This window comes from Lithobates pipiens, unplaced genomic scaffold (assembly GCF_037356315.1).
Source record: "Lithobates pipiens isolate NorthernLeopardFrog02 unplaced genomic scaffold, aLitPip1_a1.2 Scaffold_28, whole genome shotgun sequence".
NCBI classification, from domain to species: Eukaryota; Metazoa; Chordata; class Amphibia; order Anura; family Ranidae; genus Lithobates; species Lithobates pipiens.
In genome coordinates, this window is record NW_027507789.1 from 149201558 (window position 1) to 149227727 (window position 26170).

Sequence of the window (26170 nt, forward strand, 5' to 3'; positions counted from 1 at the left end):
TAACCTTACAAGTGAAAAACATTCATAGCTTCCTATGGAGCGGTGGAAGTCAGCAGACATCGATCTGATCCTGTCCGCTAAAAAATAGATGGGAATCCGTTCCCTATCCACCTGCTGGATTGGATCAGATGACAATGGGATGCAAATGGGCAGGCAGTCCTTTTCAAACTGAAAGCCCATAGAGAAGAGCAGATTGTATCTGTGTCTGCTCTGTATTAGTGGAGCGGACACGAACCTGTCATCTGCCTGCTCAGCTGGGAACAGCGGTTAGATCCCCTGCTGAGTGAGCAGATCCGCTGGCAGACTCTACCAGTATCAAAGGAGCCTCCTTCAGTAAGCAGCTTGCACTCACATGCTGTGGCTTGTCTGGATTTGTTTCCCATGCAAGCAGCTGGTACTCACATGATGTTGGTTCATTTGCTCCTTAGACCAAAGGTCCCCAGTCCTTCCCTAAAAACCCATTATACCTCCTTGTTGGATGAATGTGGGGAGGAACACAATATTTATCAGGACTCTGTCCTACCAGCTGGTAATGGGGACCATTGTGGCCCTAGGCTCCCGATTATGTTGAAGTGGCAAAGTTATTTCACCAAAGCATGGAAAAGAATGTTATTGTGTTTCTGGCTATAAAAATATATCTTAGTTTTACGTTATGTCTAGAGAAGTCGGTTTATATCTTTTCAGGTGTTTTCTGATGATTCTGTTGATGGTAAATCTAACTATTTGGATTATCATGGTGACTGAAGAATCCAGACATCATACAGTTGAACTAGAGGAGTACTTTAAGAGAAATGATTCTAAAACAAACACCAGCACTCTAAGTGAACATCAAGGTACGAAGTTTTTTTTACATTAACATTTTTTTTCTTCTACTTAACTGCTAGAATTGTGATCTTTCTGTCCCCACATGAGCAATTGCCCTGAAGCCACAACAATGTTCACACCTAAAACTCTGAAACTAAGCTAGGGGCGAAAAAAGTTAATGTGGTTAAAATACACTATATTACCAAAAGTATTGGGAAGCACATAAACTTCAATGGCATCCCAGTTTTAGCCCGTAGGGTTCAATATTGAGTTGGCCCACCCCTTTCAGCTATAACAGCTTCAACTCTTCTGGGAAAGCTGTCCACAAGGTTTAGGAGTGTCTATGGGAATATTTGACCATTCTTTCAGAAGCGCATTTGTGAGGTTAGACACCGATGTGAACAAGAAGGCCTGGCTCGCAGTCTCCACTCTAATTCATCCTAAAGGTGTTCTATCGGGTTGAGGTTTTCCAGGCCAGTCAAGCTCATCCATGTCTTTAGACCTTGCTTCGTGCACCGGTCCAAATCATTTGGTGGAGGGGGTTCCTCCACCCCAAACCCATTGATCCATGTCTTTGTGGACCTTGCTCTGTGCACAGGTGTGCAGTCATTTTGGAACAGGAAGGGGCCATCCCCGAACTGTTCCCACAAAGTTGGAAGCAAGTATGCTGACGCCTTAAGAGTTCCCATCACTGGAACTAAGGGGCCAAGCCCAACCTCTGAAAAGTAACCCCACACCATGATACCCCCTCCACCAAATGATTTGGACCAGTGCACAAAGCAAGGTCTAAAGACATGGATGAGCTTGACTGGCCTGGAAAACTTCAACCCGATAGAACACCTTTAGGATGAATTAGAGTGGAGACTGCGAGCCAGGCCTTCTTGTTCACATCAGTGCCTAACCTCACAAATGTGCTTCTGGAAGAAAGGTCAAACATTCCCATAGACACCCTCCTAAACCTTGTGGACAACCTTCCCAGAGGAGTTGAAGCTGTTATAGATGCAAAGGGTGGACCAACTCAATATTGAACCCTATGAACTAAGACTGGGATGCCATTAACATTCATGTGCGTGGAAAGGCAGGCATCCCAATACTTTTGGTAATATATATATATATATATATATATATATATATATATATGATGTTTTGTGTCAGGAACATGCTCAAATGCTTCACTGTTGTCACTGACCACAATGTCACCAGCTCCCAGTCACAGATTAATAGAAAGGCTCCCAATTGCAGAAGAGTATGCAAGATAACTTTAGCATAGGCTTACATTAAAGTGGTTCTAAAGGCTGAAGGTTTTTTACCTTTACGAGTAGCTTGGGAGAGAGCACGCACAAGTGCTCCTAGACAGGGCCACCATCAGAGGGTACAGCCGATACAATTGTAAGGGGCCCTGAGGCCCGAGGGACCCACCGGGTCAGAAGAAGGCAGGATGGGTGAAGGGAAGCTGTGTTGTTCACTATAAAAACAATCTTTCAGCTTCTGCTGCTCTCTGTGTCATTGAGCTCAGACATCAAGCTCTTTATTGCCACCTCTGACTACTATGTGCATGTGCATCCCTCCTGTAAGCTGCCTGTACTGTGCTCCTCTGTGTCAGCAACATGTCAGCTTTGTGAAAACGAGCTGGGACTAGGTAGGAAGATTAGGGCTGATTGTGCACAGGGAGGGGTCAGAGGCTTGTGTGCTTACAGATTGTGTATGTGTGGGCCTGACATATATATACACAGGTGGGGGGCTGACATATATACAAGTGTGAGAGAGGCTGACATATATACAGGTGTGAGGGGGGCTGGCATATATACAGGTGTGGGGGGGGCTGGCATATATACAGGTGTGGGGGGGGCTGACATATATACAGGTGTGTGTGTGGGGGGCTGACATATATAAAGTTGTGTGGGGATGACATATATACAGGTGTGAGGGGGGCTGACATATGTACAGGTGTGAGGCGGCTGACATATATACAGGTGTGGGGGGGCTGACATAAATACAGGTGTGTGGGGGGGTGGAGCTGACATATATTCAGATGTGAGGGGGGCTGGCATATATACAGGATTGAGAGAGGGGCTGACATATATACATGATTGAAGGGGGCTGAGTGCGTACAGGTGAGGTGGCCGGTGTGTGGCTTCAGTGAGATGACCCATGGTCAAGCCCTGTGGAATGTTGGTGGTCAGGCTTGGGGGGGGCCAGGCCTAAAGCTGTGTAAGGGGCCCAAAAATTTCTGATGGCTTCTCTGCCCCTTGAGCAAGCAGTTTGCTTTGGGGTGCTCAGATGGGGGGAGGGGCCAGGAGCGCTGGAGGTTTGTGTACAACCATCCAGCTGATACATGGATTGAAATTATGCCAGTCCCTGCTGAACCAACCAAAGTTCAATCCATGTATGACTGCCGCTATGCTACTCTGGGTGAGAATGCCACTGTACTAGTCCACAGCATCACCCTTTTAAAGAAAATGAATCATAAGGACCATAAAGCAATAAAGTTGTTACATGGGGACACAGAAAAAATAAAACTATAATGGTAATGCCAGTGACAGAATGTATCACATATGTCATTTTTTTTATTTCCCATAGTTCTACTGTATGCCTATACAAGTAAATTATTTTTAAATGCTTTATTATAATTGTCCTCCAAAGATCAAAATTCAGTATAATTCTGTTTTTTAAATTAAAGATAATGATTTTAAAGTTCATACTATATATGTGCAGTATATTTTGTGCATCATGTTCCAATGCATGTTTTATATGCAAGTTTAGCTGCGCTACCATTGAACTTTTGAGAATCTGCATTTTGGCCTGCATTCTGCATTTTTAGCCACTTGCTTACTGGGCACTTAAACCCCCCTCCTGCCCAGACCAATTTTCAGCTTTCAGCGCTGATGCACTTTGAATGACAATTGCGTGGTCATACAACACTGTACCCAAATGAAATTTTTATCATTTTTTCCCCACAAATAGAGCTTTCTTTTGGTGGTATTTAATTACAGCTGGGAGTTTTATTTTTTGCTAAACAAACAAAAAAAGATGCAAAATAAAAAAAAAAAAAAAATCATGTTTAATAGTTTGTTATAAAATTTTGCAAACAGGTAATTTTTCTCCTTCATTGAAGTGCGCTGATGAGGCGCACTGATAGGCTGCACTGGTGGGCACTGATAGGCTGCACTGGTGGGCACTGATAGGCTGCCCTGGTGGGCACTGATAGGCATAGTTAAGGCGGCACTAATAGGCACAGATAAGGTGGCACCGATAGGCACAGATAAGGCAGTACTGATGGGCACAGATAAGGCGGCACTGATGGGCAAAGATGGGCACAGATAAGATGGCACGGATGGGTGGCACGGATGGGTGGCACTAAGGGGCACTGATAGGTACCACTGATAGATGGGACTGATGGGCACTGATAGGTGGCTCTGATAGGTGGCACTGCTGGGCACTGATGGGCAGCACTGGGCACTGATGAGCACTGGTAGATGACACTGATGGGCACGGATATGTGGCACTGGGGTGCAGCACCGTTGTTGAGGCAGATTGTGGGTGGTACTGTGGGCACTGATGGGTGGCACTGTGGGCACTGATGTGTGGCACTGTGGGCACTGCTGGGTGGCACTTACGGGGGGCACTTATTTATTCCTGAGGGTGGCAGGTGGGCACTGGTAAGCTGGTCGTGATCGGGACTGATGTCCCCATCACGGCTGCCGGTGATCAGCTCTTTTTTTTTCTCCTCGCGCTGACAGCGCGAGGAGGAATAATAGCCGATTACCGGCTCCGTTGTATCACATGATCAGCTGTCATTGGCTGACAACTGATCACGTGGTAAGGGGTCGGGATCGACCCCTTGCTCGGATCCGTGATCAGGCGAGTCTCATAGACTCGCCGATCACAGAGCGCGCCGCGCGCGCCCCTCAGGGGGCGCGCAGGCCGCTCGTGCACGGGACGACATCAATAGACGTAGTCCCGGCAAAGGAGGTCCACGCTGTAGCCGTCATTTGGCTATAGCGCGGATCTCTAGTGGTTAATACCCTTTCACCAAAACATACGTTCTTGTAGATTTCAATGGTATGGTGGCTAAAAACATACTGTAAATGTGCATAATAATAGCAGCGCACACATATAAACCACCTCTAAGCCCTTGTACACACGGTCGGAGATTCCGACGGAATGTGTCCAATCGGACCGTTTTGTCGGATATTCCGACCGTGTGTGGTCTCCATCGGACTGTTTCCATCGGAGTATCCGACGGACCAAGTTTTCCAACTTGCTGGTAAAATTTTCTGACAAACTGCTCCGATCGGACATACTCCGATCATGACAATCGGACAAAGTGCCACGCATGCTCAGATCAAATTCCTAGACCAAAGCTATTGGCTACTAGCCTGAACGTAGTCCCATCGTAACGAAATAACGTCATCACGTTCTGAACGATCGGATTTTCCGACAACTTTGTCCGACCGTGTGTATGCAACAGTTTCAGACAAAATCCGACGGATTTGGTTGTCGGAATGTCCGACCGTGTGTACAAGGGCTAAGACCATTTCAAAATGTATTATTTGTTTATAAGGTGAGCTTTTATATATATATATATATATATATATATATATATATATATATATATATATATATATATATATATATTGCTCAAAAAATTAAAGGAACACTTTTTAACCACTTAAGGCCTGGAAAGATTTACCTGATTGATGACCAGGCCATTTTTTGTAATACAGCACTGCGTCACTTTAACTGACAATTGCGTGGTTGTGCGGTACCCAAACAAAATTTATGCCTTTTTATCCCCACAAATAGAGATTTATTTTGGTGCTATTTGATCACCTCTGAGGTTTTTATTTTTTTGGGCTATAAACAAAAAAAGACCGACCACTAAAAAACAAAAAAACAAAAACAAAAAAAACAATATTTTTTACTTTTTGCTATAACAAATATGCCACCCAAAAAAACAAAAACAAATTTCTTCCTCAGTTTAGGGCGATATGTATTCTTCTACATATTTTTCGTTAAAAAAAATCGCAATACGCGTATATTGATTGGTTTGCGCAAAATTTATAGCGTCTACAAAATAGGGGATAGATTTATGGCAATTTTTATTATTCATTTTTTTTTAATAGTAATGGTGGTGAGGAGCGATTTTTTAGCGGGACTGTAGTGAACAGATCGGACAGTTTTGACACTTTTTTTGGGACCACTGACATTTATACAGCAATCAGAGCTCCCGCTTTAATGACATTGGCTGTATGATTGGGCTCATTGTACTGCAGCAGAAAAAAATTGGGGCCAGTCACATGCCTCCCTGGTAGTATGTCATGACTGATAAGTATCTGTATTTCTCAGCATTGAGGATACCATTGATCCTGACCAAATTTCCAACCCCAATTATAGAAATGCAGTACCAAACTTGCAAGGAATCTCCACCATGTATCACTGTTGCCTGTAGACTCTCATTATTGTACCGCTCTCCAGCCCTTCAGTGAACAAACTGCCTCCTGCTGCAGCCAAATATTTTACATTTTGACTCATCAGTCCAGAGCACCCGCTACCATTTTTCTTCACCCCAGTTACTATGTTTTCATGTATAGTTGAGTCACTTAGCCTTGTTTCCATGTCAGAGGTTTGGCTTTTTTGCTGCAACTCTTCCATAAAGACCACTTCTGGCCAGACTTCTCAGGACAGAAGATGGATGTACCTGGGTCCCACTGGTTTCTGCCAGTTCTGTGCTGATGGTACTGCTGGACATCTTCCGATGTCGAAGGAAAGTAAGTATGATGTGTCTTTCATCTGCTGCATTACGTTTCCTTGGCTGACCACTGCATCTATGGATCTCAACAATGCCCATTTTTTTGTGCTTCTTCAAAAGAGCTTGAACAGCACATCTTGAAATCCCAGTCTGCTTTGAAATCTTTTCCTGGGAAAGACCTTGCTTAAGCAGTATAACTACCTTGTGTCTTGTTGCTATGCTCAGTCTTGCCATGGTGAATGACCTATGACATGAAACTGTCCTCCGCAACCTCACTTTAGCAGCAGAGTTTGGCTGTACTTCACCCAGTTTTAAGTCTCCTACACAGTTGTTTCTCTTTCAGTTAATGACTGTGTTTCATACAAACATATGAAATTGATGCCCATTAGCACCAGCTTGATATAATTGGTTAATAATACACCTGTATGACAATGGGACAACTAGAAAAATCGAGGCAACCTTGGACTTTTAAGATACATTATAGACTTACAATGCTGAGCAGCTTTTATAAAAAAAAAAAAAAAATGTAAAATAACATAAAGAAGACATTTTTTAAAAGATACCCACGGGGCAGACATCTAACATACAAAAAGTACAGAGTATCCCATAACAAGCGACAACCTTTGAAACAATCAATTTCCTCTGATAAGAACTGGAAAAGGCATAGATGTATCAACCCATTGAGGGAAATGGAGTATTCACCTTTATCCAGTTATAGACACTACATGTTTTGCGGTAAACCGCTTCTTCAGGAGCATAGATCAGAGGAATATTTTCTCAAAAAGAAAACATACATATCAAAAATCTTCATATTGTAAAACAAGGTAATACAATAGAGCTGCGGGATTAGAGGCGGACCACCAAGTAACTGCCACAATAGTGGAAGGTCTCACAACTTATAAGGACTTGATGCCTGTCCTAATGAAGGATGACTGTGTGCCTGTGGAAGAGAAAACAGACAGTGATGAGTCAGATTTGTCAGGATCACTTAGTGCTCTTGCGCCTCATTCCAGCATCTGGGTGTTGGCTGTTGCATTCCCCCTGTCTGTGTTCATCGGGAAGGTGATTGATCTGGTCAGTCTCCTGATATAAGCAAACCGAACACTCTATCCCTTGCTTGTGATAGAGACAGAGTTTCCTGCGTTGAAGTAGACGTGACATTCGTGACATTATCACAAACCTTTAACAAACATTTTCTGTCAAGATGGACACTACACAGGCCCATTTATTTGCTGAGGAAATTTGTAAACTGACATGCCAAGTGCAGGAACTGTCTGTGCGTTTAAATGCACCTCCAGCAGTAATGTAGGAGCAAGTTAACCCGCCTGACCGTTTTTCTGGTGATCCCCATGTGTTTTCTAACTTTAAAAATAGTTTTATGCTATACTTTAAGCTCAAGCCACACTCCTCTGGTTCTGAAGCACAGCGGGTCAGTGTCAGAGAACTCACCATGTGAATGTCCATCCCCGTGTAGCAGCAGTTCACTTTCGTCTCAAGGGCCATGCACGGTGTCCCCGTCAGATGCATGCGAGTTCCGGTAAGAACAGACACGCGCGCCAATACGAACACGTGAACGCACTCGCGCCAACCGAACGTATGCACGTACTCATGCACGCACGGCCACATCCACCAATCCGGGCACATCTTGCCCTATATAAACAGGATCCTGACTTGATACCAGTGCTGGATCATCTTCAGCTTGTCCCTGGAATACCTGATCGTTCTTGTACCTGTGACCTTGTTCCTGACTACCGGCTTGCTCGACTATTCTTTCGGATCATCCTTGTTTACCGTTTCCTGGACTATTTCTGACCTCGGCTTGCATTTCCTACTTCAGCTTGCTTCCTGATTTTGTACCTCACTGCCAGCACGTTACCAGACCCCTTGCTTGTCCCTGACTATGCACCTGCCTTTCATTTCTGTACCTCGTTGCCAGCCAGTTGCCAACCTAGCCTGTTCCTGACGTGCAGTGTCTTCCTCACGCCTGCTTGGCTCCCGCTGTAGTCCACTAGTGATCGGCCTACGCCTCTTCATCCAGGAGGACCCAGTATCTTCAGGTCTTCATCTCCAAGCCGCAGGCACCTGCACCCTTTCGCTGCCTCCACACTCCCTGTGCTAGAGGCCACCCCCAGCAGTCTGACTCCGCTGTAAGGTACGTGACAGTACGATCCAGCCAGAATGGAGTCCGACAGGGGGGCCTCACCTTTGGAAGCCTTGTGCCAACAAATTTCCACCCTTACCCAAGCAGTCCAGGGCCTGCAAGATGGATATCACCAACTTGAGCAGAGAGTGGAGTCATTAACACCAAGCACCGCTGCTTCCCAAGGGGCCACAGCCTCCCGATCCTCCGTTCCAGCAACGTCAGAATCTGCACATGCAGTAGTGGTGCCACCCCCAGAACCTCGAGTTCCTACCCCAGAGAGGTTTTCCGGAGATCACAGCAAATTTCGTGCCTTTGGGAATGCTTGCCAGTTATATTTTTTGCTGCAGCCTCGTACTTTTTCCCTGGAAAGCACAAAGGTGGGATTCATTGTTTCCTTACTTCAGGGCGAACCCCAAACCTGGGCTCACCGCTTACTGGAACAGGCCAGCCCTCTGCTTGATACCATGGACTCTTTTTTGAATGAGATGGCTAAGTTGTATGATGACCCTCAGCGTGCTACAACTGCAGAGGCCAGTCTCCATGCCCTTCTGCAGGGTCGCAGACCTGTAGAGGACTACGTAACGGACTTCAGGCGGTGGAGTTCTGATACTCAGTGGAACGACGCCGCCCTCTGTTAGCAGTTCCGCATTGGACTGTCCGAGGCTCTAAAAGATGAGTTGGCTCGTGTCGGAGTTCCCAGTTCTTTGGAGGACCTAATACATGTGTCAATTCAAATTGATCGTCGTCTAAGGGAACGAAGATCTGAGAGAATCAGCCAAATTCGTCCCACATGGATGTTGCCTAAAGTCCCGAATCATCCTCCCATTCATTCATCTCATACACCTGCTACCACTTCTGAAGCTCCAGAGCCAATGCAAATAGGCTTGCTTCGTTCACCGTTATCTATGGAAGAAAAGTAGCACCGTCGTCAGAACAATCTCTGTCTCTATTGTGGAGAAGCTGGTCATTATGCAAATATGTGCCCAAACAAGACCCGTGGGTTCAATCGTTCACCTCTTGAACCCAATGCGTTGCCTTTGACAAAATCTATTCACATCGCTGTTTCCATTTCCTTACAGCTTCCAGAAGGAACACTCCAGGTCCAAGCTATAATTGACTCTGGTGCCTGTAGCTGCTTCATTGATCATGCTCTTGTTCTTCAACATAATATACCATTGATACCCAAGCAACGTCAACTCTCCATATGGTTAGCGGATGGATCAAACATTAGATCTGGCCCCATCACCCATGAGACTCAACCATTATCCGCCAACATACTACCCGACCATCAGGAACTACTCCGCCTGGACGTTATTTCTTCACCACTATTTCCAATCATTCTGGGAATGCCCTGGCTACAAGCCCATAAACCTCAAATAAACTGGGTGACTGGTGAAGTGTTTTTTCAGTCCGCCTACTGCCTTCAGAACTGCCTCAAGATCTCCCATCACTTGGTCCCAGTTCTTGCCTGCTCAGGGCCCACATCTGAGGCTCAAAGACTGGTCCCAGCTACATATCAATGTTTCCTAGACGTTTTTGACAAACAAAAGGCTGACACTCTTCCTCCACATCGGGTTTATGATTGCCCAATTAAATTATTGCCAGGAGCTGAAATTCCCTTCGGAAGGATATTTCCCTTATCAGAACTTGAACTTCTGGTCCTCAAAGAATATATCGACGAGAATCTCAAGAAGGTGTTCATCTGACATTCCTCTTCTCCAGCGGGTGCTGGAATATTCTTTGTTGAGAAAAAAGATCATTCCCTCCGCCCATTTGTGGACTACAGGGACTTGAACAAGGTAACGATTCAAAATCGCTATCCCCTTCCATTGATCCCAGAATTATTCCAGAGACTTCGGTCGGCAAGAATATTTACAAAACTGGATTTGCGAGGGGCCTATAATTTGATCAGAATCCGTGAAGGGGATGAGTGGAAAACGGCTTTCCGGACACGCTTTGGCCACTTTGAGTACCTGGTCATGCCATTCGGACTCTGCAACGCACCAGCTACTTTCCAGCATTTTGTTAACAATATTTTCAGGGACTTTTTGGATTTGTTCGTGATCGTTTATTTGGACGATATTTTGATATTTTCAGACTCTCTAGAAACACATCGTGACCATGTAAAACAGGTTCTTCTCAGACTGAGGCAAAACGGACTCTATGCTAAAGCCGAGAAATGTGAGTTCGAGCGCCAGACCATTCACTTTCTCGGCCTGGTGATATTGATTGAGGGTGTGGAAATGGATCCACAGAAGGTTTCAGCCATCTTATCCTGGCCACCTCCAACCGACAAGAAAGGGGTACAACGTTTCATTGGGTTTTCTAATTTCTATAGAAAATTTATCAAGAATTTCTCCAGTATTATAGCACCTATCACACAACTCACAAGAAAATAAAGTCAGTTTCAATGGACTGCTGCAGCTCAAGCTGCGTATGATAAACTAAAAGGACTGTTCATATCTGCCCCAATACTAAAACATCCTGACCCTGTTCTGCCTTATACCCTGGAAGTGGATGCGTCAGAAAATGCTGTAGGAGCCATTCTGTCCCAACGCCAAGGGCCTCAGTCCTTAATGCACCCTGTAGCTTTCTTTTCCAAAAAACTAGGTGCATTGGAAAGGAACTATGATGTGGGGGATCGGGAACATTTGGCAATAAAATCAGAGAGAAGAAGAATAGAAGAATGGCGGTACCTCCTGGAAGGGGCAACACACCCAATATTGATCTCCACAGATCATAAAAATTTGGAGTACCTCAGAACAGCCAAATGTCTCAGGCCCCGGCAGGCAAGATGGGCCCTTTTCTTTTCTCATTTTAATTTCCATATAACTTACAGACCAGGATCCAAAAACAGTAAACCTGACGCGTTATCCCGCATGTTCACAGAAACTGAAGTCCCATCTCCGGACACTATCCTACAAGCTGAAAATTTCTTATTAACACAACCTAGTTTCTTATCACGGGTTTGTCAGTCCTCCCGAGGAACATCAATCCCTTCAGATACAAACCTCCAAGAGAAGCATGGTCCCTTCTGACAGAAAGACAAACTTTTCATCCCTCAAGATCTCCGCACTTCTGTTCTACAGGTTTGCCATGACTATCCTCTGGCTGGTCACTTTGGGGGTCACAAGACTATGAATCTAGTTCAAAGACACTTCTGGTGGCCAAATCTTGCAAAGGACTGTAGGGACTATGTCAACTCTTGTCCAACCTGCCTCAGAAATAAAAATAGCAAGAATAAAGCATGGGGACTGTTGAGACCACTACCCATTCCCGAAAGACCATGGGATAAAATCGCAATGGATTTTATTGTTGAACTTCCTCCATCTGAAGGGTTTTCTTCCATTTTTGTGGTGGTGGATCGTTTTTCTAAAATGTCACACTTCATTCTCATGAAAGGAACTCCATCTGCGACTGAAACAGCCAAAATATTAATTAAAGAAATTGTTAGGCTCCATGGAATTCCCAGTGATATTGTCTCTGACCGTGGAGTTCAGTTCACGTCAAAATTCTGGAAGTCGTTGTGTGAGGCACTAGGTATAAAATTGAATTTTTCCTCATCCCCAAACTAACGGACAGACGGAACGTACTAATCAGACGTTGGAGCAGTATTTACATTGTTTCACTTCCTTTTCCCAGGAGGATTGGGCCTCATTATTACCCTTGGCAGAATTTGCATTCAATAATTCTACTCACTCTGCCACAAACCAGTCACCATTCTTTTCTAATTATGGTTTTCATCCTTCTTTTCTGCCAACATTTGTAGGGAATTCTCCTGTACCAGCTGTCCAGGATAGGCTAAATTTCTTTGTTACCAACAATCAGGTACTTAAGGAAACCATTGCCAAGGCACAATAAGACAATAAAAGATTCTTCGATAAGAAGAAAAGGGGGGAATTGGATTTAAAGGTCGGTGATCGTGCATGGCTTTCAACCGCGAACCTAAAACTGGCATGTCCCTCTAGAAAATTGGAACCCAGATATTTGGGACCTTTCCCAATTAAAAAGAAAATCAATCCAGTGGCCTATGAACTTGAACTTCCTGACTCATTCAGGATCCATCCTGTGTTCCATGCTTCTTTACTTAAGCCTGAGGTACCCAATTCCTTTCCAGGTCATGAGATAGGCCCTCCAGAAGCTGTGTTGGTAGATGGGGAGGAGGAGTTCGAAATCAAAGACATTTTGGATTACAGGAAACGCCAAGGACAAAACCAATATTTAATTAAATGGCAAGGCTTTGGTCCTGAAGAGGATTCCTGGGAACCCGAAGCGAACCTCCATGCCCAGAGGCTCATACGGGCCTTTCATTGCTCTCAAAGTTTGGTTCGAAGAGGCATCCGCAGGCTGCCCTTAAGGGGGGGGGCACTGTCAGAGAACTCACCATGTGAATGTCCGTCCCCGTGTAGCAGCGGTTCACTTTCGTCTCAAGGGCCATGTGCGGTGTCCCCGTCAGAGGCGTGCGAGTTCCGGTACGAACGGACGCACGCCAATACGAACACGTGGACGCACTCGCGCCACCCGAACGCATGCACGTACTCACGCACGCACGGCCACGTCCACCAATCCGGGCACATCTCGCCCTATATAAACAGGATCCTGACTTGATACAGGTGCTGGATCGTCTTCAGCTTGTCCCTGGAATACCTGATCGTTCTTGTACCTGTGACCTTGTTCCTGACTACCGGCTTGCTCGACTATTCTTTCGGATCATCCTTGTTTACTGTTTCCTGGACTATTTCTGACCTCAGCTTGGATTTCCTACTTCGGCTTGCTTCCTGATTTTGTACCTCACTGCCAGCACGTTACCTCACACCTGCTTGGCTCCCGCTGTGTTCTACCAGTGACTGGCCTACGCCTCTTCATCCGGGAGGACCCAGTATCTTCAGGTCTTCATCTCCAAGTTGCAGGCACCTGCACCCTTTCGCTGCCTCCACACTCCCTGTTCCCACTTCCAGGGGTGTGGAGACCGGAACCGTGCTAGAGGCCACCCCCAGCAGTCTGACTCCGCTGTAAGGTACGCGACAGTCAGTCTGATTATTACATGGTTGCAGGGGATCTTTGGCGTTTAGTCGCCCCGCAGATGACCCAGTCAGAGGGTCAGTTGAAGCCTTTTTCAAAGCCTTATGCTGCGTACACACAACCGGACTTTCTGGCAGACTAGTCTTCCTGACGGACTTTCGGTGGAGTTCCGATGGACTTTCCAAATGAACGGGCTTGGCCACACACAATCACACCAAAGTCTGACGGATTCGAATGTGATGACGTATGACCAGACTAGAATAAGGAAGTTCATAGCCAGTAGCCAATAGCTGCCCTAGAGTCAGTTTTCATCCATCGAACTAGCATACAGACGAGCAGATTTCTCCATAGGAACTGGGTCCGGCAGAGTTCCGGTGGAAAAATCTGAAACATGTTTTATTTCTAAAGTCCGAAGGTATTAGTTCCGTTGGACCTTTGCTGTCAAAAAGTCCGGTCGTGTGTACGCACATTAGGTTTACTGTACAATGATCCTGATCATGCCCATTCAGCTAAAGCTAACCTCAGGTCACTCTGTCATTTTTTGTGAATGAGTAGGGGTCCTATGTATCCTTTACTCATTCACATGGGGGGGGGGGCTTATATTTCTATCACCTTATTGCTCCAGATTCCGATAAGCCCCCCACCTGCAGATCCCCACAACCACTAAGTCGAGGTTGTGGGGAAGAGGCTCTTGTCCTCGTCAACATGGGGACAAGGTGTTTTGGCCTGCTAGGCTGCATGTTCGATAAAAAAGGTCTGAAATCTGAGGGGCTTCATCCTGTTTTTTTTTTTGCTTTGGGTCCCCAATTAACATCTCTACCATACTCTTGAAATACCAAATATTGGAGCAAAGCATGAGACTTTAACAGTGCTTACACTTTACAGGAAAGAAAGAAAAAACATAATTTGTCTTTCATAAAACAGCGGTAAATATACATCTCTCATGTGGACTGGAACCTGCATGAAAGAGCCTGAAGGTGCTCCTAGCTCTTTGCCCTGCATTCCTCGGAGTCTGTTCTGCCAGTTTATAAGAATTAGAAAACCATTATGCCAGTGAACAATAGCACTCAGTAGACTTCAGATTGGCCCCAATTCCTATACCATTATACCTCAGATCAGCCCCAATACCTGCACTTTTAGACCACAAACATCTCCCAATTCCTGCACCTTAAAAATATGTTACCACAGAATTTCATATGTACTTGTATGAAAAACTATCCTTGTTCTCTTTTGTATTGCTTCCTTTATGTGAAATCCCTGGTGTTTCTGCCAGTCCCTCTGCTTTCCTATTAAAACCTGACTACACTAAGGAGGAGAATACACCCTGGTCAGTTTTCTATCTATGCTGAGAACTCAACCTGCTCTCCTCCAATGGTCAGACATGTCCTGACAACCCCCCACCCCTGTACAGCCTTTTAATGGGAAGCCTAAAGTCATACTTACCTCAAATGTGCAGTTCGTTTTGCACAGAGTGGCCCCAAACCTCGACCTCTGGGGTCCCTCGGTGGCTCTTGCGGCTCCTCCCCTCATCAGATGACCCCCTAGGAGAAGCAGCCTCTTCAGGGGGTTACCTTGGGGCGCGCTCCCAAGTCCAGCATTTGACGTCCATAAACTCTGAATGTAGGACTCGGCTGCATGTAGGATGCATTAAGGAGAAAAAACACGAGGGTTTACAACCCCTTTAACGTGCTGCTATTTATCCTCCGCAGCTCTTATGCAACTGAGAACAGAGGAAATGCAATTACTTATAAAAAAAAGGGGCAAAAGGTATTTATAATGCTTTTTCATATTTATAAACAAATGTTTTGCCTTTCATTTCTATTTTAACCACTTGCGGACCATCCATCGTAAATGTACTGTGGCAGGGCACTCTGTGCCAGGCCTGACACTTCCGGCTCTGTGGTGCACACGTGCGCGCTATTGACCTATTAGCAAAAGCATGCAGGCATAGGACACGCCTCCTGCCACGCCCCCGTAAAGCTGAGTTATATGGAAAAAAAAATGATTAATGAAACCCACGAGTGCTTTTTTTTTTTTTTACCACTATTATTCTTTTATATTGGCTTTTGGAATTTACAAATGCAACAATTTAGAAATTGGATGAAAGGTTTAGCACTGGGAAACATAAAAAGATAAAAAGTGCATTTTATATACAACTATATAGATCAGTATAAAATGAGGGAAAGAAGAGGAGGTAAGAGGGACAGAGGGACTTTGTTCCAAAGCAGGGACAGTCCCTGGGAATCAGGGACAGTTGGGAGCTATGCAAGTGGTTAAACTGAATGAGTTGTTTTACAAGATGATCGTTTACAATTACTTTAAGATCTCAGATTACCCTCCATTCTTGTACATTCTGACCTCAGAACAGCCTCAGTTTCTGCACCATTAGAATCACAGTCATTTTACATAAGTTCCTGCTTAACTGGTTCCTGACCAGCGCACGCCGATGTACGTCGGCAGAATGGTACGGACAGGCAAATGGGCGTACCTGTACATCCCTTTAAATTTGCCACCCTGCCATCCGCCGCCGGCGCGCTCGCGTGCTGGTCGGGACCCCCGTGAGTCCGGTCGCGGGTCCCGCGGACTCTCCCCGTTCTGCCTAGCAACTAGTGATGCTGATCTCTGCTCCATGTGATTGGAGCAGAGATCAGTGTTCACTAAATTAAAGCCCAGCCCCCAACAGTTAGTAACACACCCCTAGGAACACTTAACCCCTTCACTGCCAGTGTCATTTACACAGGAATCACTGCATTTATATAGCAGTGATTGCTGTATAAATGACAATGGTCCCAAAAATGTGTCAAAAATGTCCGATGTGTCCGCCATAATGTCGCAGTCACAATAAAAATTGCTGATCGCCACCATTACTAGTAAAAAAAAAATTATTAACAAAATGCCATAAAACTATCCCCTATTTTGTAAACGCTATAACGTTTGCGCAAACCAATCAATAATCGCTTATTGCGATTTTTTTTTTTTTACCAAAAATATGTAGAAGAATACGTATCAGCCTAAACTGAGGGAAAAATTTATTTTTTTATATATTTTTGGGGGATAATTACTATAACAAAAAGTAAAAAATAATGCGTTTTTTTAAAAATTGTCGCTCTATTTTTGTTTATAGCGCAAAAAATAAAAAACGCAGAGGTGATCAAATACCACCAAAAGAAAGCTCTATTTGTGGGAAAAAAAGGACGTCAATTTTGTTTGGGAGCCATGTCGCATGACCGCGCAATTGTCAGTTAAACTGACGCAGTGCCGAATCGCAAAAAGTGGTCTGGTCTTTGACCAGCAAAATGGTCCAAGGCTGAAGTGGTTAATGACACCAGCAGCCACAGGCAGGCCCAATCTGGTACTGGGAGGAGGGCTAGGACCTGAATGTCAGTGATATAAGGTGGGCTTCTCTGAAACATTATGGGGGTGGTGGGCAGCAGGCACAGAGGGGCAGGTCAAGCACTGCAATTGAGATCCTAGTGAGCTGGTAATTACACCCTTTTTAGATATTTGTATTTGTCGAGAGCATGGGCCCAGATGATCCTCCGGTCCTCAGATTGGCCAGTCTAAGCCTGCACATATGCCACAGGACAATCTTTCAGGTGCCACTGAAAATGACATTGTGTGACTGCCCTAGCACTTGTGTTTGGTTGCTTATCCCTGCTCCATCAGGTTATAAATTCTGTCTCTAGTGACAACCATGGTTAATTTCCTGTCCTGCTGTCATAGGGTCAAGAAATTAGGTGAACTGTCTATGTATTAGTCTAGGTTCACACTAGCCATGGTCGCAGATCACAACAGGGGTCCGGTGCGTTCCTGTTCTCATTTCAGGTGCGAATCAGGTCTGAATTTTTGCCTGAATTGGGACCTGAAACTGAGCCAAAGACACACAGAACCCTTTTCCAGTGCGGACTGCGGCCGCCCTGGAGATGTGTGAACTAGCTCCATTGAGAGGTGGTCAGTCTCCTGTTGTGTGAATTGGATGTGGAGAAACCCACATCCAATTCACATAAATGTGCACCCAGCCATAAGTATTTTGTCCAATTTTGAATACTAGGTTTTGTCTGTGAAACCGAACATGTTTTCTTACAATTTCATGCTACTTTTCTCAACAGATGTAAATGAACATGAGAACAAATGTGAATGTGCGTACAAATGTGGAGTTGACAAAACAGTTTATATTTACCTGTACCCCTTCAATATTGAGTACAACCTCTTTGCTGCAGCAATGATCTATATCATGTGGAAGAATGTCGGACGCCAGATTGATGAACATGCTTCTTTCCACCATGGACTGGGGCCAGGGGTTCGTCAACACATCCCGCTTCTAGGCCTCTTTTCTGGTTTGGCCATTCTGATTACAGGCTTAGTAATGTTTGTCTTATATGAACTGGGTAGATGGAATTCTGAAAAAAACTGGTTATCATTGATTGCTTTCTACTACTTTCATGTGATCAGCCTTGTTCTCATGTGCCTGGCCAATGTGGTGGGAATTGTAATTTTCAGGCTGGATAAGAGAAACATGGACAATCATAAGAACCCAAGTCGGACCCTAGATACAGTTCTACTCTTGTTGGCAACATTAGGCCAATATGCAATTTCTTACTATTCTATTATAGCCATGGCATCCACGGTTCCCTTTATCCTCCTGTGTGGTTTAACCCTTACCTATTCTGTACTGATGATTATTCAACACTCTCTTCAAAATGTTTTTATAATAGAAGGCCTGCACCGTCTTCCCCCTCCCAACTTACTTAATGCTCTCCAGGGAACAAGCCTCCATAGGCCTGTGGAACATGATTCTTTGAGAGGTAGAAGTCCAGAGAAAGAAAGCAGATTTTCCCTAACAGGCCCTCCAGAAAAACTGAGCACGCCGAGAAGAGTAACCCTGACTCAGCACATTAAGAGGCATCTGAAGAAAAGGAAAACGATGAAGGACGTTTACTTGTTTCTCTTCCTCTGTAACCTTATTGTAAGTAATTCACGTCTTTGTATCCTAGCCATAAACAGGCTCATTTCATTCAATAGTACAGATATTATTTAAAATATATTTCCTGCTGAAACCACAGAAACTGATTTACTAAAGGAATAGAGAACTTTCACTTTGAAAACTGAATGTTCACTTTGCTTGGTGCATAAGGTGAAGTTTTTTTCATCCAATCATGTGCAATGCAATTATTTTGTTTTCTTGCATGTTTGGGTATTCAATGTGAACATCCTCTACTCCTTTAGGAAACGTCAGATTTATACTTTGTGCATCTCCAGCCCAAATTTATTTTACTGCCACCCTTAAGTTTCCTCCCTTAAAGTGTAATGCCGCGTACACACAATCGGAAATTCGGCCAGCAAAAGACCGATGAGAGCTTTTCGTCTGAAAATGCGACCATATGTATCCTCCATCGCAATTTTGCTGGCCGAATTTCAATCAGCAAAAGATTGAGAGCAGGTTCTCAATTTTTCAGACGGAAAAAGTTTCGATCGGAAATCCCAATCGTCTGTAGCAATTCCGACGTGCAAAATTCCTACACATACTCGGAAACAATTTGACGCATGCCCGGAAGAATGGAACTTTATTTTCTTGGCTCGTCGTAGTGTTGTACGTCACCGCGTTTTTGACGGTCGAAAGTTCAGTGAATTTTTGTGTGACTGTGTGTATGCAAGCCAAGTTTGAGCAGAATTCTGTTGGAAAAACCATCATAGCTTTTTCCGATGAGAATTCCGATCATGTGTATGCGGCATTACTGTTTGCCTAACATTGTAAAGGGCTGCACAAACTGTTGGCACTATATAAATCCTGTATAATAATAATACTAAACCGAGGACCCTGCATTCACTATATCTGGTATCCCACAGTACACATAACATGGAAATGCAATTATTATAGTAAATATAAACTGCTAAATACCCTTTCTCATAGCATATCTTATGACTTCGGGAACAGAGGGGCGCCAGACTGAGTGCAGTATAAATCATATATTTAATAAAAACAAGTAGTAACTCACAGGTTAAATTAGATGAGTTCAGTATGCAGTGAAAATCGCCAGTCCTGGAGTCTCATAAATGTCTTCCCTTTGCCACTGTGAATAATCACACTTCCTGTTCCTGTGAAGTCACGACCAGCTGCTTCTTGTTTCCTGCCTCCTGGTTCCCAGCATTTTCTGGATCCCTGTAAGATCACACCAGTGCCCCAGGCTGCAAAGGGAAGACATTTATGAGACTCCAGGACTGGCGATTTTCACTGCATACTGAACTCATCTAATTTAACCTGTGAGTTACTACTTGTTTTTATTAAATATATGATTTATACTGCACTCAGTCTGGCGCCCCTCTGTTCCCATTTCTACACAGAGCTCATCGCTTCACTCTAAGGGAGCTGCCTCCAGGTGCTAATCATACAAGATCTCGGATCATTTATGGACATTATGTTTTAAACAAATGTTTTAATATCATGTGTGCTTATTCACACACATTTTATGTATACCTATATTCCAGTTGTTATATAATTTTATGTTATCACCATATCTAGCGCCGCTGTTCACCCTTGTTTTTATCTTATGACTTCTAATGCCCTGTACACACGATAGAATTTTCCGATGGAAAATGTGAGATAGGATTTTGTTGTCGGAAATTCTGACCGTGTGTACGCTCCATCACACATTTTCCATCGGATTTTCTGTCACACAAAATTTGAGATCTGGTTCTCAGATTTTCCGACAACAAAATCCGTTGTCGTAAATTCCGATCGTGTGTACACAATTCTGACGCACAAAGTGCTACGCATGCTTGGAATCAAGCAGAAGAGCAGTACTGGCTATTGAACTTAATTTTTTTTTTTTTTTTGTCAAATAACTTTTTATTAGTATAAAGTGAAACATTACACGTCAGACACTTCAGTACAGCATTGGGGGAGCGAAAGAAAGAGAACAGAAAAATTACAGGGGAGAACATACCATAAGAGCATATTGGCCTACATAATATAGCCACCTGGAGCAGGTACAAGCCAGGCCAGGTAGAGCTATTCACAGACAGCATGTTCTGCAACACATGTAAGACAGGGATAAAGTCCAACCAATAATAAACCAGTCCTCAAAACTCAACAGCCAGTCAAGAGTGTCAATCCGAGGATACAGGTGTCGACTAATAGTGTAAGATACTTATAATACACTTTAACCCAATCAAACACCCCCCCTCGGGGGGGGGGGGTTTGGAAGAAAGATAGGAATAAGAGAAAAGAAGAAGGGAAAAAGAGAAAAAAAGAGAAGAAAGGGATACCAAAGAGTAGAAAGAAAGGTAGAGAGGAAAAGGAGGGAGTGGGGGTGGGTAGTCATCCGAAAACTTCCGCTTGCCTGTCAGGGTCGATCGCCCTTAAGATTCCAGGGATTCCAGACTACGTCATGCGCTTCCAGCCGTGAACTTAATTTTTCTCGGCTCATCATACGTGTTGTACGTCACCACGTTCTTGACGTTCGGAATTTCCAACCAACTATGTGTGACCGAGTGTATGCAAGACAAGTTTGAGCCAACATCCGTCGGAAAAAAACATGGGATTTTGTTGTCGGAAAATCCTATTGTGTGTACAGGGCATTAGAGTGTCTGGTTAAAGCTTGTAGGATGAGATTTCATTCTACTCTGACTGTCCTATGAGGACCAATAACCCTCTGTCTGGACAGTGATGATTGGTAGAGATAGACGAACTTCCGACGGAACGTTTTGCGAACGTGAACCACGAACAAGGCCTAAAGTTCGCAAACCGCAAAGTTCACGGCGGGCCCCATTGACTTCAATGGCAGGCAAACTTTAAAAACCTACAGGTCATATTTCCAGCCACAAAATAATTACTAGCTGTGCACACATAGTTCCACCACATGACCACTGACATAACACATGTATGAAGTGAATCTGGGATCGACAACTACAAGCATTATTTTTTTATATGTGAAATTTTGACAATTCAGGACTCAGGAGCGCATGAAGGCAATGGAGGAGAGGAAAGGTCAGGGTAGGCTATGAAGAGGGTGCAGGAGATGATCACCAGCACCGAGGTATAGAGCACTGACACCAGCACCGTGATAGAGTGCACTGACACCAGCACTGTGATATAGAGCACTGACACCAGCACCGTGATATAGAGCACTGGCATCAGCACCGAGATAGAGAGCACTGACAGCAGCACTGATACCAGCAACTCGCTGCTGGGCCCCAAAAATATGACACCGCTCAACCTCTTCAAACAGGAGGGTACGGGCATATAGGAACGGTGTGCTTTTTTTGTACAAGGAAGTGAGCCAAATGTAGAAAAAAGGTCTGTGTGCATAATTAAATAAATCGTATATAGAGATATACATGGTCTACTGGTCACATGTGTTGAATTCCTCTGAGATCCATGTCTCATTCATTTTTTGAAATGTGAGGTAGTCAACACTGTCGTGAGCTAGGCGAGTGCGCTTATCGGTCACGATCCCCCCTGCTGCGCTGAACGCCCTTTCGGACAGGACACTGGATGAGGGGCAAGCCAACAGTTCCATTGCAAATTGGGCAAGCTCTGGCCAGAGGTCAAGCCTGCCCACCCAGTAGTCCAGGGGTTCATCACTCCTCAGAGCGTCCACATCGACTGTTAACCCGATGTAGTCGGACACCTGTCGGCCTAGGCGTTCCCTGATGCTGGATCCGGATGACACCTGTCGATGGGTCGGCTGAAAGAATGACCTCATATCAGAAGTCACCAACACATCTTCAAACCGCCCTCTTCTGGCAGGCGCTGTTGGATTGGTACCCGCAACTCTTTCTCTGGGAGTGGGAATTGCTCCTCTGCCAGCGCACGCAAAAGCAGAATGCAGCATTTCTTGAAGCAAGGCCTGGAAGTGCTCCATTCTGACAGCCCTCTGTGACGGTGGTAACATTTCCGCCATTTTGTGTTTGTACCGGGGGTCTAAGTACGTTGCCACCCAGTACTGGTCCTTGACCCTTATGCTTTTTATACGAAGGTCCCTGTTAAAACACCGGAGCATGAAGGCCCCCATTTGCACTAAACTGGTAGTGGTGTGGTGGCCAGGCTCCTGCTCATCATCCAGGATAATGTCGTCCTCCTCATTCTCCTCTCACCATCCACGCACAACAGGGATCCCAGAAAGGTCGCAGAAGTCTGCATGCATCGCGCATGAGCAGCCACTAGCGCTGTGAAAAAAAACCCAGCTCCCTAGAACCTGTTCTGCCGCAGAGTTTATACAGGTAGACATTAACTGCACGTTTCTGCTGGAGCAGCCTATCAAGCATATTGAAGGTTGAGTTCCATCGCGCAAGGCAATCGCAAATAAGACTTCTGACTGGCAGATTGTGTCGCCGCTGAATGTCAGCAAGGTGAACCATGGCCGTGTAAGATCTTCTGAAATGGGCCGAGATTTTCCTTGCCTGCCGCAAGATGTCCTGGACCCCAGGGTATTTGACAACGAATCGCTGCACGACCAAGTTTAAGACGTGTGCCATGCATGGCACGTGCGTAATTTTGCCCTGTTTCAATGCGCTAAGCAGATTGGCACTGTTGTCACACACCACTTTACCAACTGTCAAATTGAGCGCCGTTAGCCACTGATCTGCCTGTGAACGCAAAGCTGAAAGGAGTGCCGGGCCAGTGTGGCTCTTGGCTTCCAGGCACAACAGACGCAGCACGGCATGGCAACGTCTCACCTGGCATTTCGAATAGGTTCTGGGGAGCTTGGGCAGCGCAGCGGAAGAGACGCTAGCAGCGGAAAAAGAGGAGTCAGCCGAGGGGGAAAGGGAGGAGGATGGAGGAGGAGGAGAAGAAGAGCCAGGCCTGCATGCAATCTGTGGCGGTAAAACCAAATCTACACGGTGCCACGGGTTACATGCTTGACGGCCATCAGAAGGTTCACCCAGTGGGCAGTAAAAGTGATATACCTTCCCTGCCTGTGTTTTCTAGACCACGTGTCTGTGGTCAGATGTATCTTGGCACCGACACTGTGTGCCAGAGATACATTCACTTGCCGCTGAACATGGCCATATAGCTCTGGGATGCCCTTCTGTGAGAAATACTTCCTTCCTGGGACCTTCCATTGTGGTGTTCCAATGGCCACAAATTTTTGAAAGGCCTCCGAGTCCACCAGTTTATATGGCAGTAGTTGGCGGGCTATCAGTTCTGATAAGCCAGCCTTCAACCGTTGGGCAAGAGGGTTATCCGGCATCATCATTTTTTTACGCTCGAACATTTGGCCCACGGAAGCCTGCCTTTTTGCAGAAAAACGTGAACTTGGCATGATGGAAGGTGGAGTGGAGGACAATTGTGAGGAGTGAGGAGAAGGAGAAGTAGAAGACGAGGCTGGACGGTGAGAGCCTGGAGTGTGGCTTTGTGTGTTCCGTTGCTCCCACTGGGCTCGGTGATGGCAGCTCATGTGCCTTCTTAAGGCGGTCGTCCCTAGGTGAGTGTTGGGCTTACCGCGACTTATGCGTTGACTGCAAAGATTGCAGATGGCAACACTATTGTCATTAGCGGAAGCATGTTAAAAAAAGCCCACACTGCTGAGCCATGTGCCGGCGTCCTGGGAGTGCCAGATGTGACCGTACATGGTTGATGCCTTGCTCCTCATACATTCGCATTCTGCTTTGTCCCTCCTGTGCAATCTAAGATCTTCCTGCTTCTCCTCCCTATCTGCTGGTCCATATCTCCCACTGAACTCCCCTCCTCTTCCTCTCTTGTGGGCACCCATGTGGCATCACTAGACACGTCATCATCGACATCATCATCGTCACCTTCCCCACCGCTATAATTAGAGATCTCGGAGTAGGCAGCAACAGCGGGGACACACCTTCTTGAGCTGATCTGGGTACTGTAGTCAGACTGCTGAGCAGCGGTTGTTGCTACCTCCTCTTTCTGATCCAATGCCAAGAGTGGCTGCGCATCGGAAATGTCTTGATATGGATCAGAAAATAATTCCTGTGACTCAAGCGGAAGGTATATGGTGGTGGTGTTGGTGGTAGTGTCTTTGGGGGTGCACATAGCAGAGAGTGAAGAAGAGGGTGCAGATCGAGCGGATGAGGTGGGTGCAGAAGAGTAAGGCTGAGTAAGCCACTCAACCAAGTCTGGTGTGTCCTTTGACGTAATCGCACGCACCTTCTGCAATTTGCCAATTTGGCTCAAGCCTGTTGCTCCTGCCCTACCCCTACCACCCCTGCAGAAAGGCCTGCCTCTTCCTCTGCCTGTCATTTTTTAAATGACCCTGTGACAAAAGTCTCTAGAGAAGTGCAGTATGTATGTAGAAGAAGGTATATAACACCCTGCTTCAATCTGTTGTTTTTGAGGGCCACTGGTCTATCACACCAGTTATAATACTTTTTTTTAATTGCGTTTGTCACTCTTTGTAGTATCGCTGCAGAACCGCTCAGCAGTCACAATGCTGCACAGTGGAAATGCACTATACTATGCTTTCTATATGTGCAAGTATTTTATACGTGTATTGCACACCAAATAGTACACCTATACCAGTCCTTACAAGGACCTTTGTGGACCTAGTAGCTAGTGATTTGCAGACTGTACCTCAGTCCCTACACTGATAAAGGACTGCTGCAGAATAGGGCAGTAATCTACAACCGTGCACCAGCAACCTATATATTGTACACCTATACCAGTCCTTACAAGGACCTTTGTGGATCTAGCAGCTAGTGATTTGCAGACTGTACCTCAGCCCCTACACTGATAAAGGACTGCTGCAGAATAGGGCTGTAATCTACAGCAGTGCACCAGCACCCTATATATTGTACACCTATACCAGTCCTTACAAGGACCTTTGTGGACCTAGCAGCTAGTGATTTGCAGACTGTACCTCAGTCCCTACACTGATAAAGGACTGCTGCAGAATAGGGCAGTAATCTACAGCAGTGCACCAGCACCCTATATATTGTACACTTATATCAGTCCTTACAAGGACCTTTGTGGACCTAGTAGCTAGTGATTTGCAGACTGTACCTCAGTCTCTACACTGATAAAGGACTGTTGCAGAATAGGGCAGTAATCTACAACAGTGCACCAGCACCCTATATATTGTACACCTATACCAGTCCTTACAAGGACCTTTGTGGATCTAGCAGCTAGTGATTTGCAGACTGTACCTCAGTCCCTACACTGATAAAGGACTGCTGCAGAATAGGGCAGTAATCTGCAGCAGTGCACCAGCACCCTATATATTGTACAGCTATACCAGTCCTTACAAGGACCTTTGTGGACCTAGCAGCTAGTGATTTGCAGACTGTACCTCAGTCTCTACACTGATAAAGGACTGTTGCAGAATAGGGCAGTAATCTACAACAGTGCACCAGCACCCTATATATTGTACACCTATACCAGTCCTTACAAGGACCCTTGTGGATCTAGCAGCTAGTGATTTGCAGACTGTACCTCAGTCCCTACACTGATAAAGGACTGCTGCAGAATAGGGCAGTAATCT

The 26170-nt window shown here is 45.3% G+C and overlaps 1 protein-coding gene across 1 annotated transcript in view; it reads left to right on the plus strand.

Annotated features, from left to right (window-relative positions):
* The window catches only part of LOC143935659 (proton channel OTOP2-like), a 141039-nt gene that overhangs the window by 106206 nt on the left and 8663 nt on the right, over window positions 1-26170 (plus strand). The window contains exons 4-5 of the mRNA XM_077459690.1: window positions 685-833; window positions 17831-18687. Coding sequence (XP_077315816.1) covers window positions 685-833; window positions 17831-18687 — 1006 coding nt within the window. The remainder of the gene's footprint in view (window positions 1-684; window positions 834-17830; window positions 18688-26170) is intronic.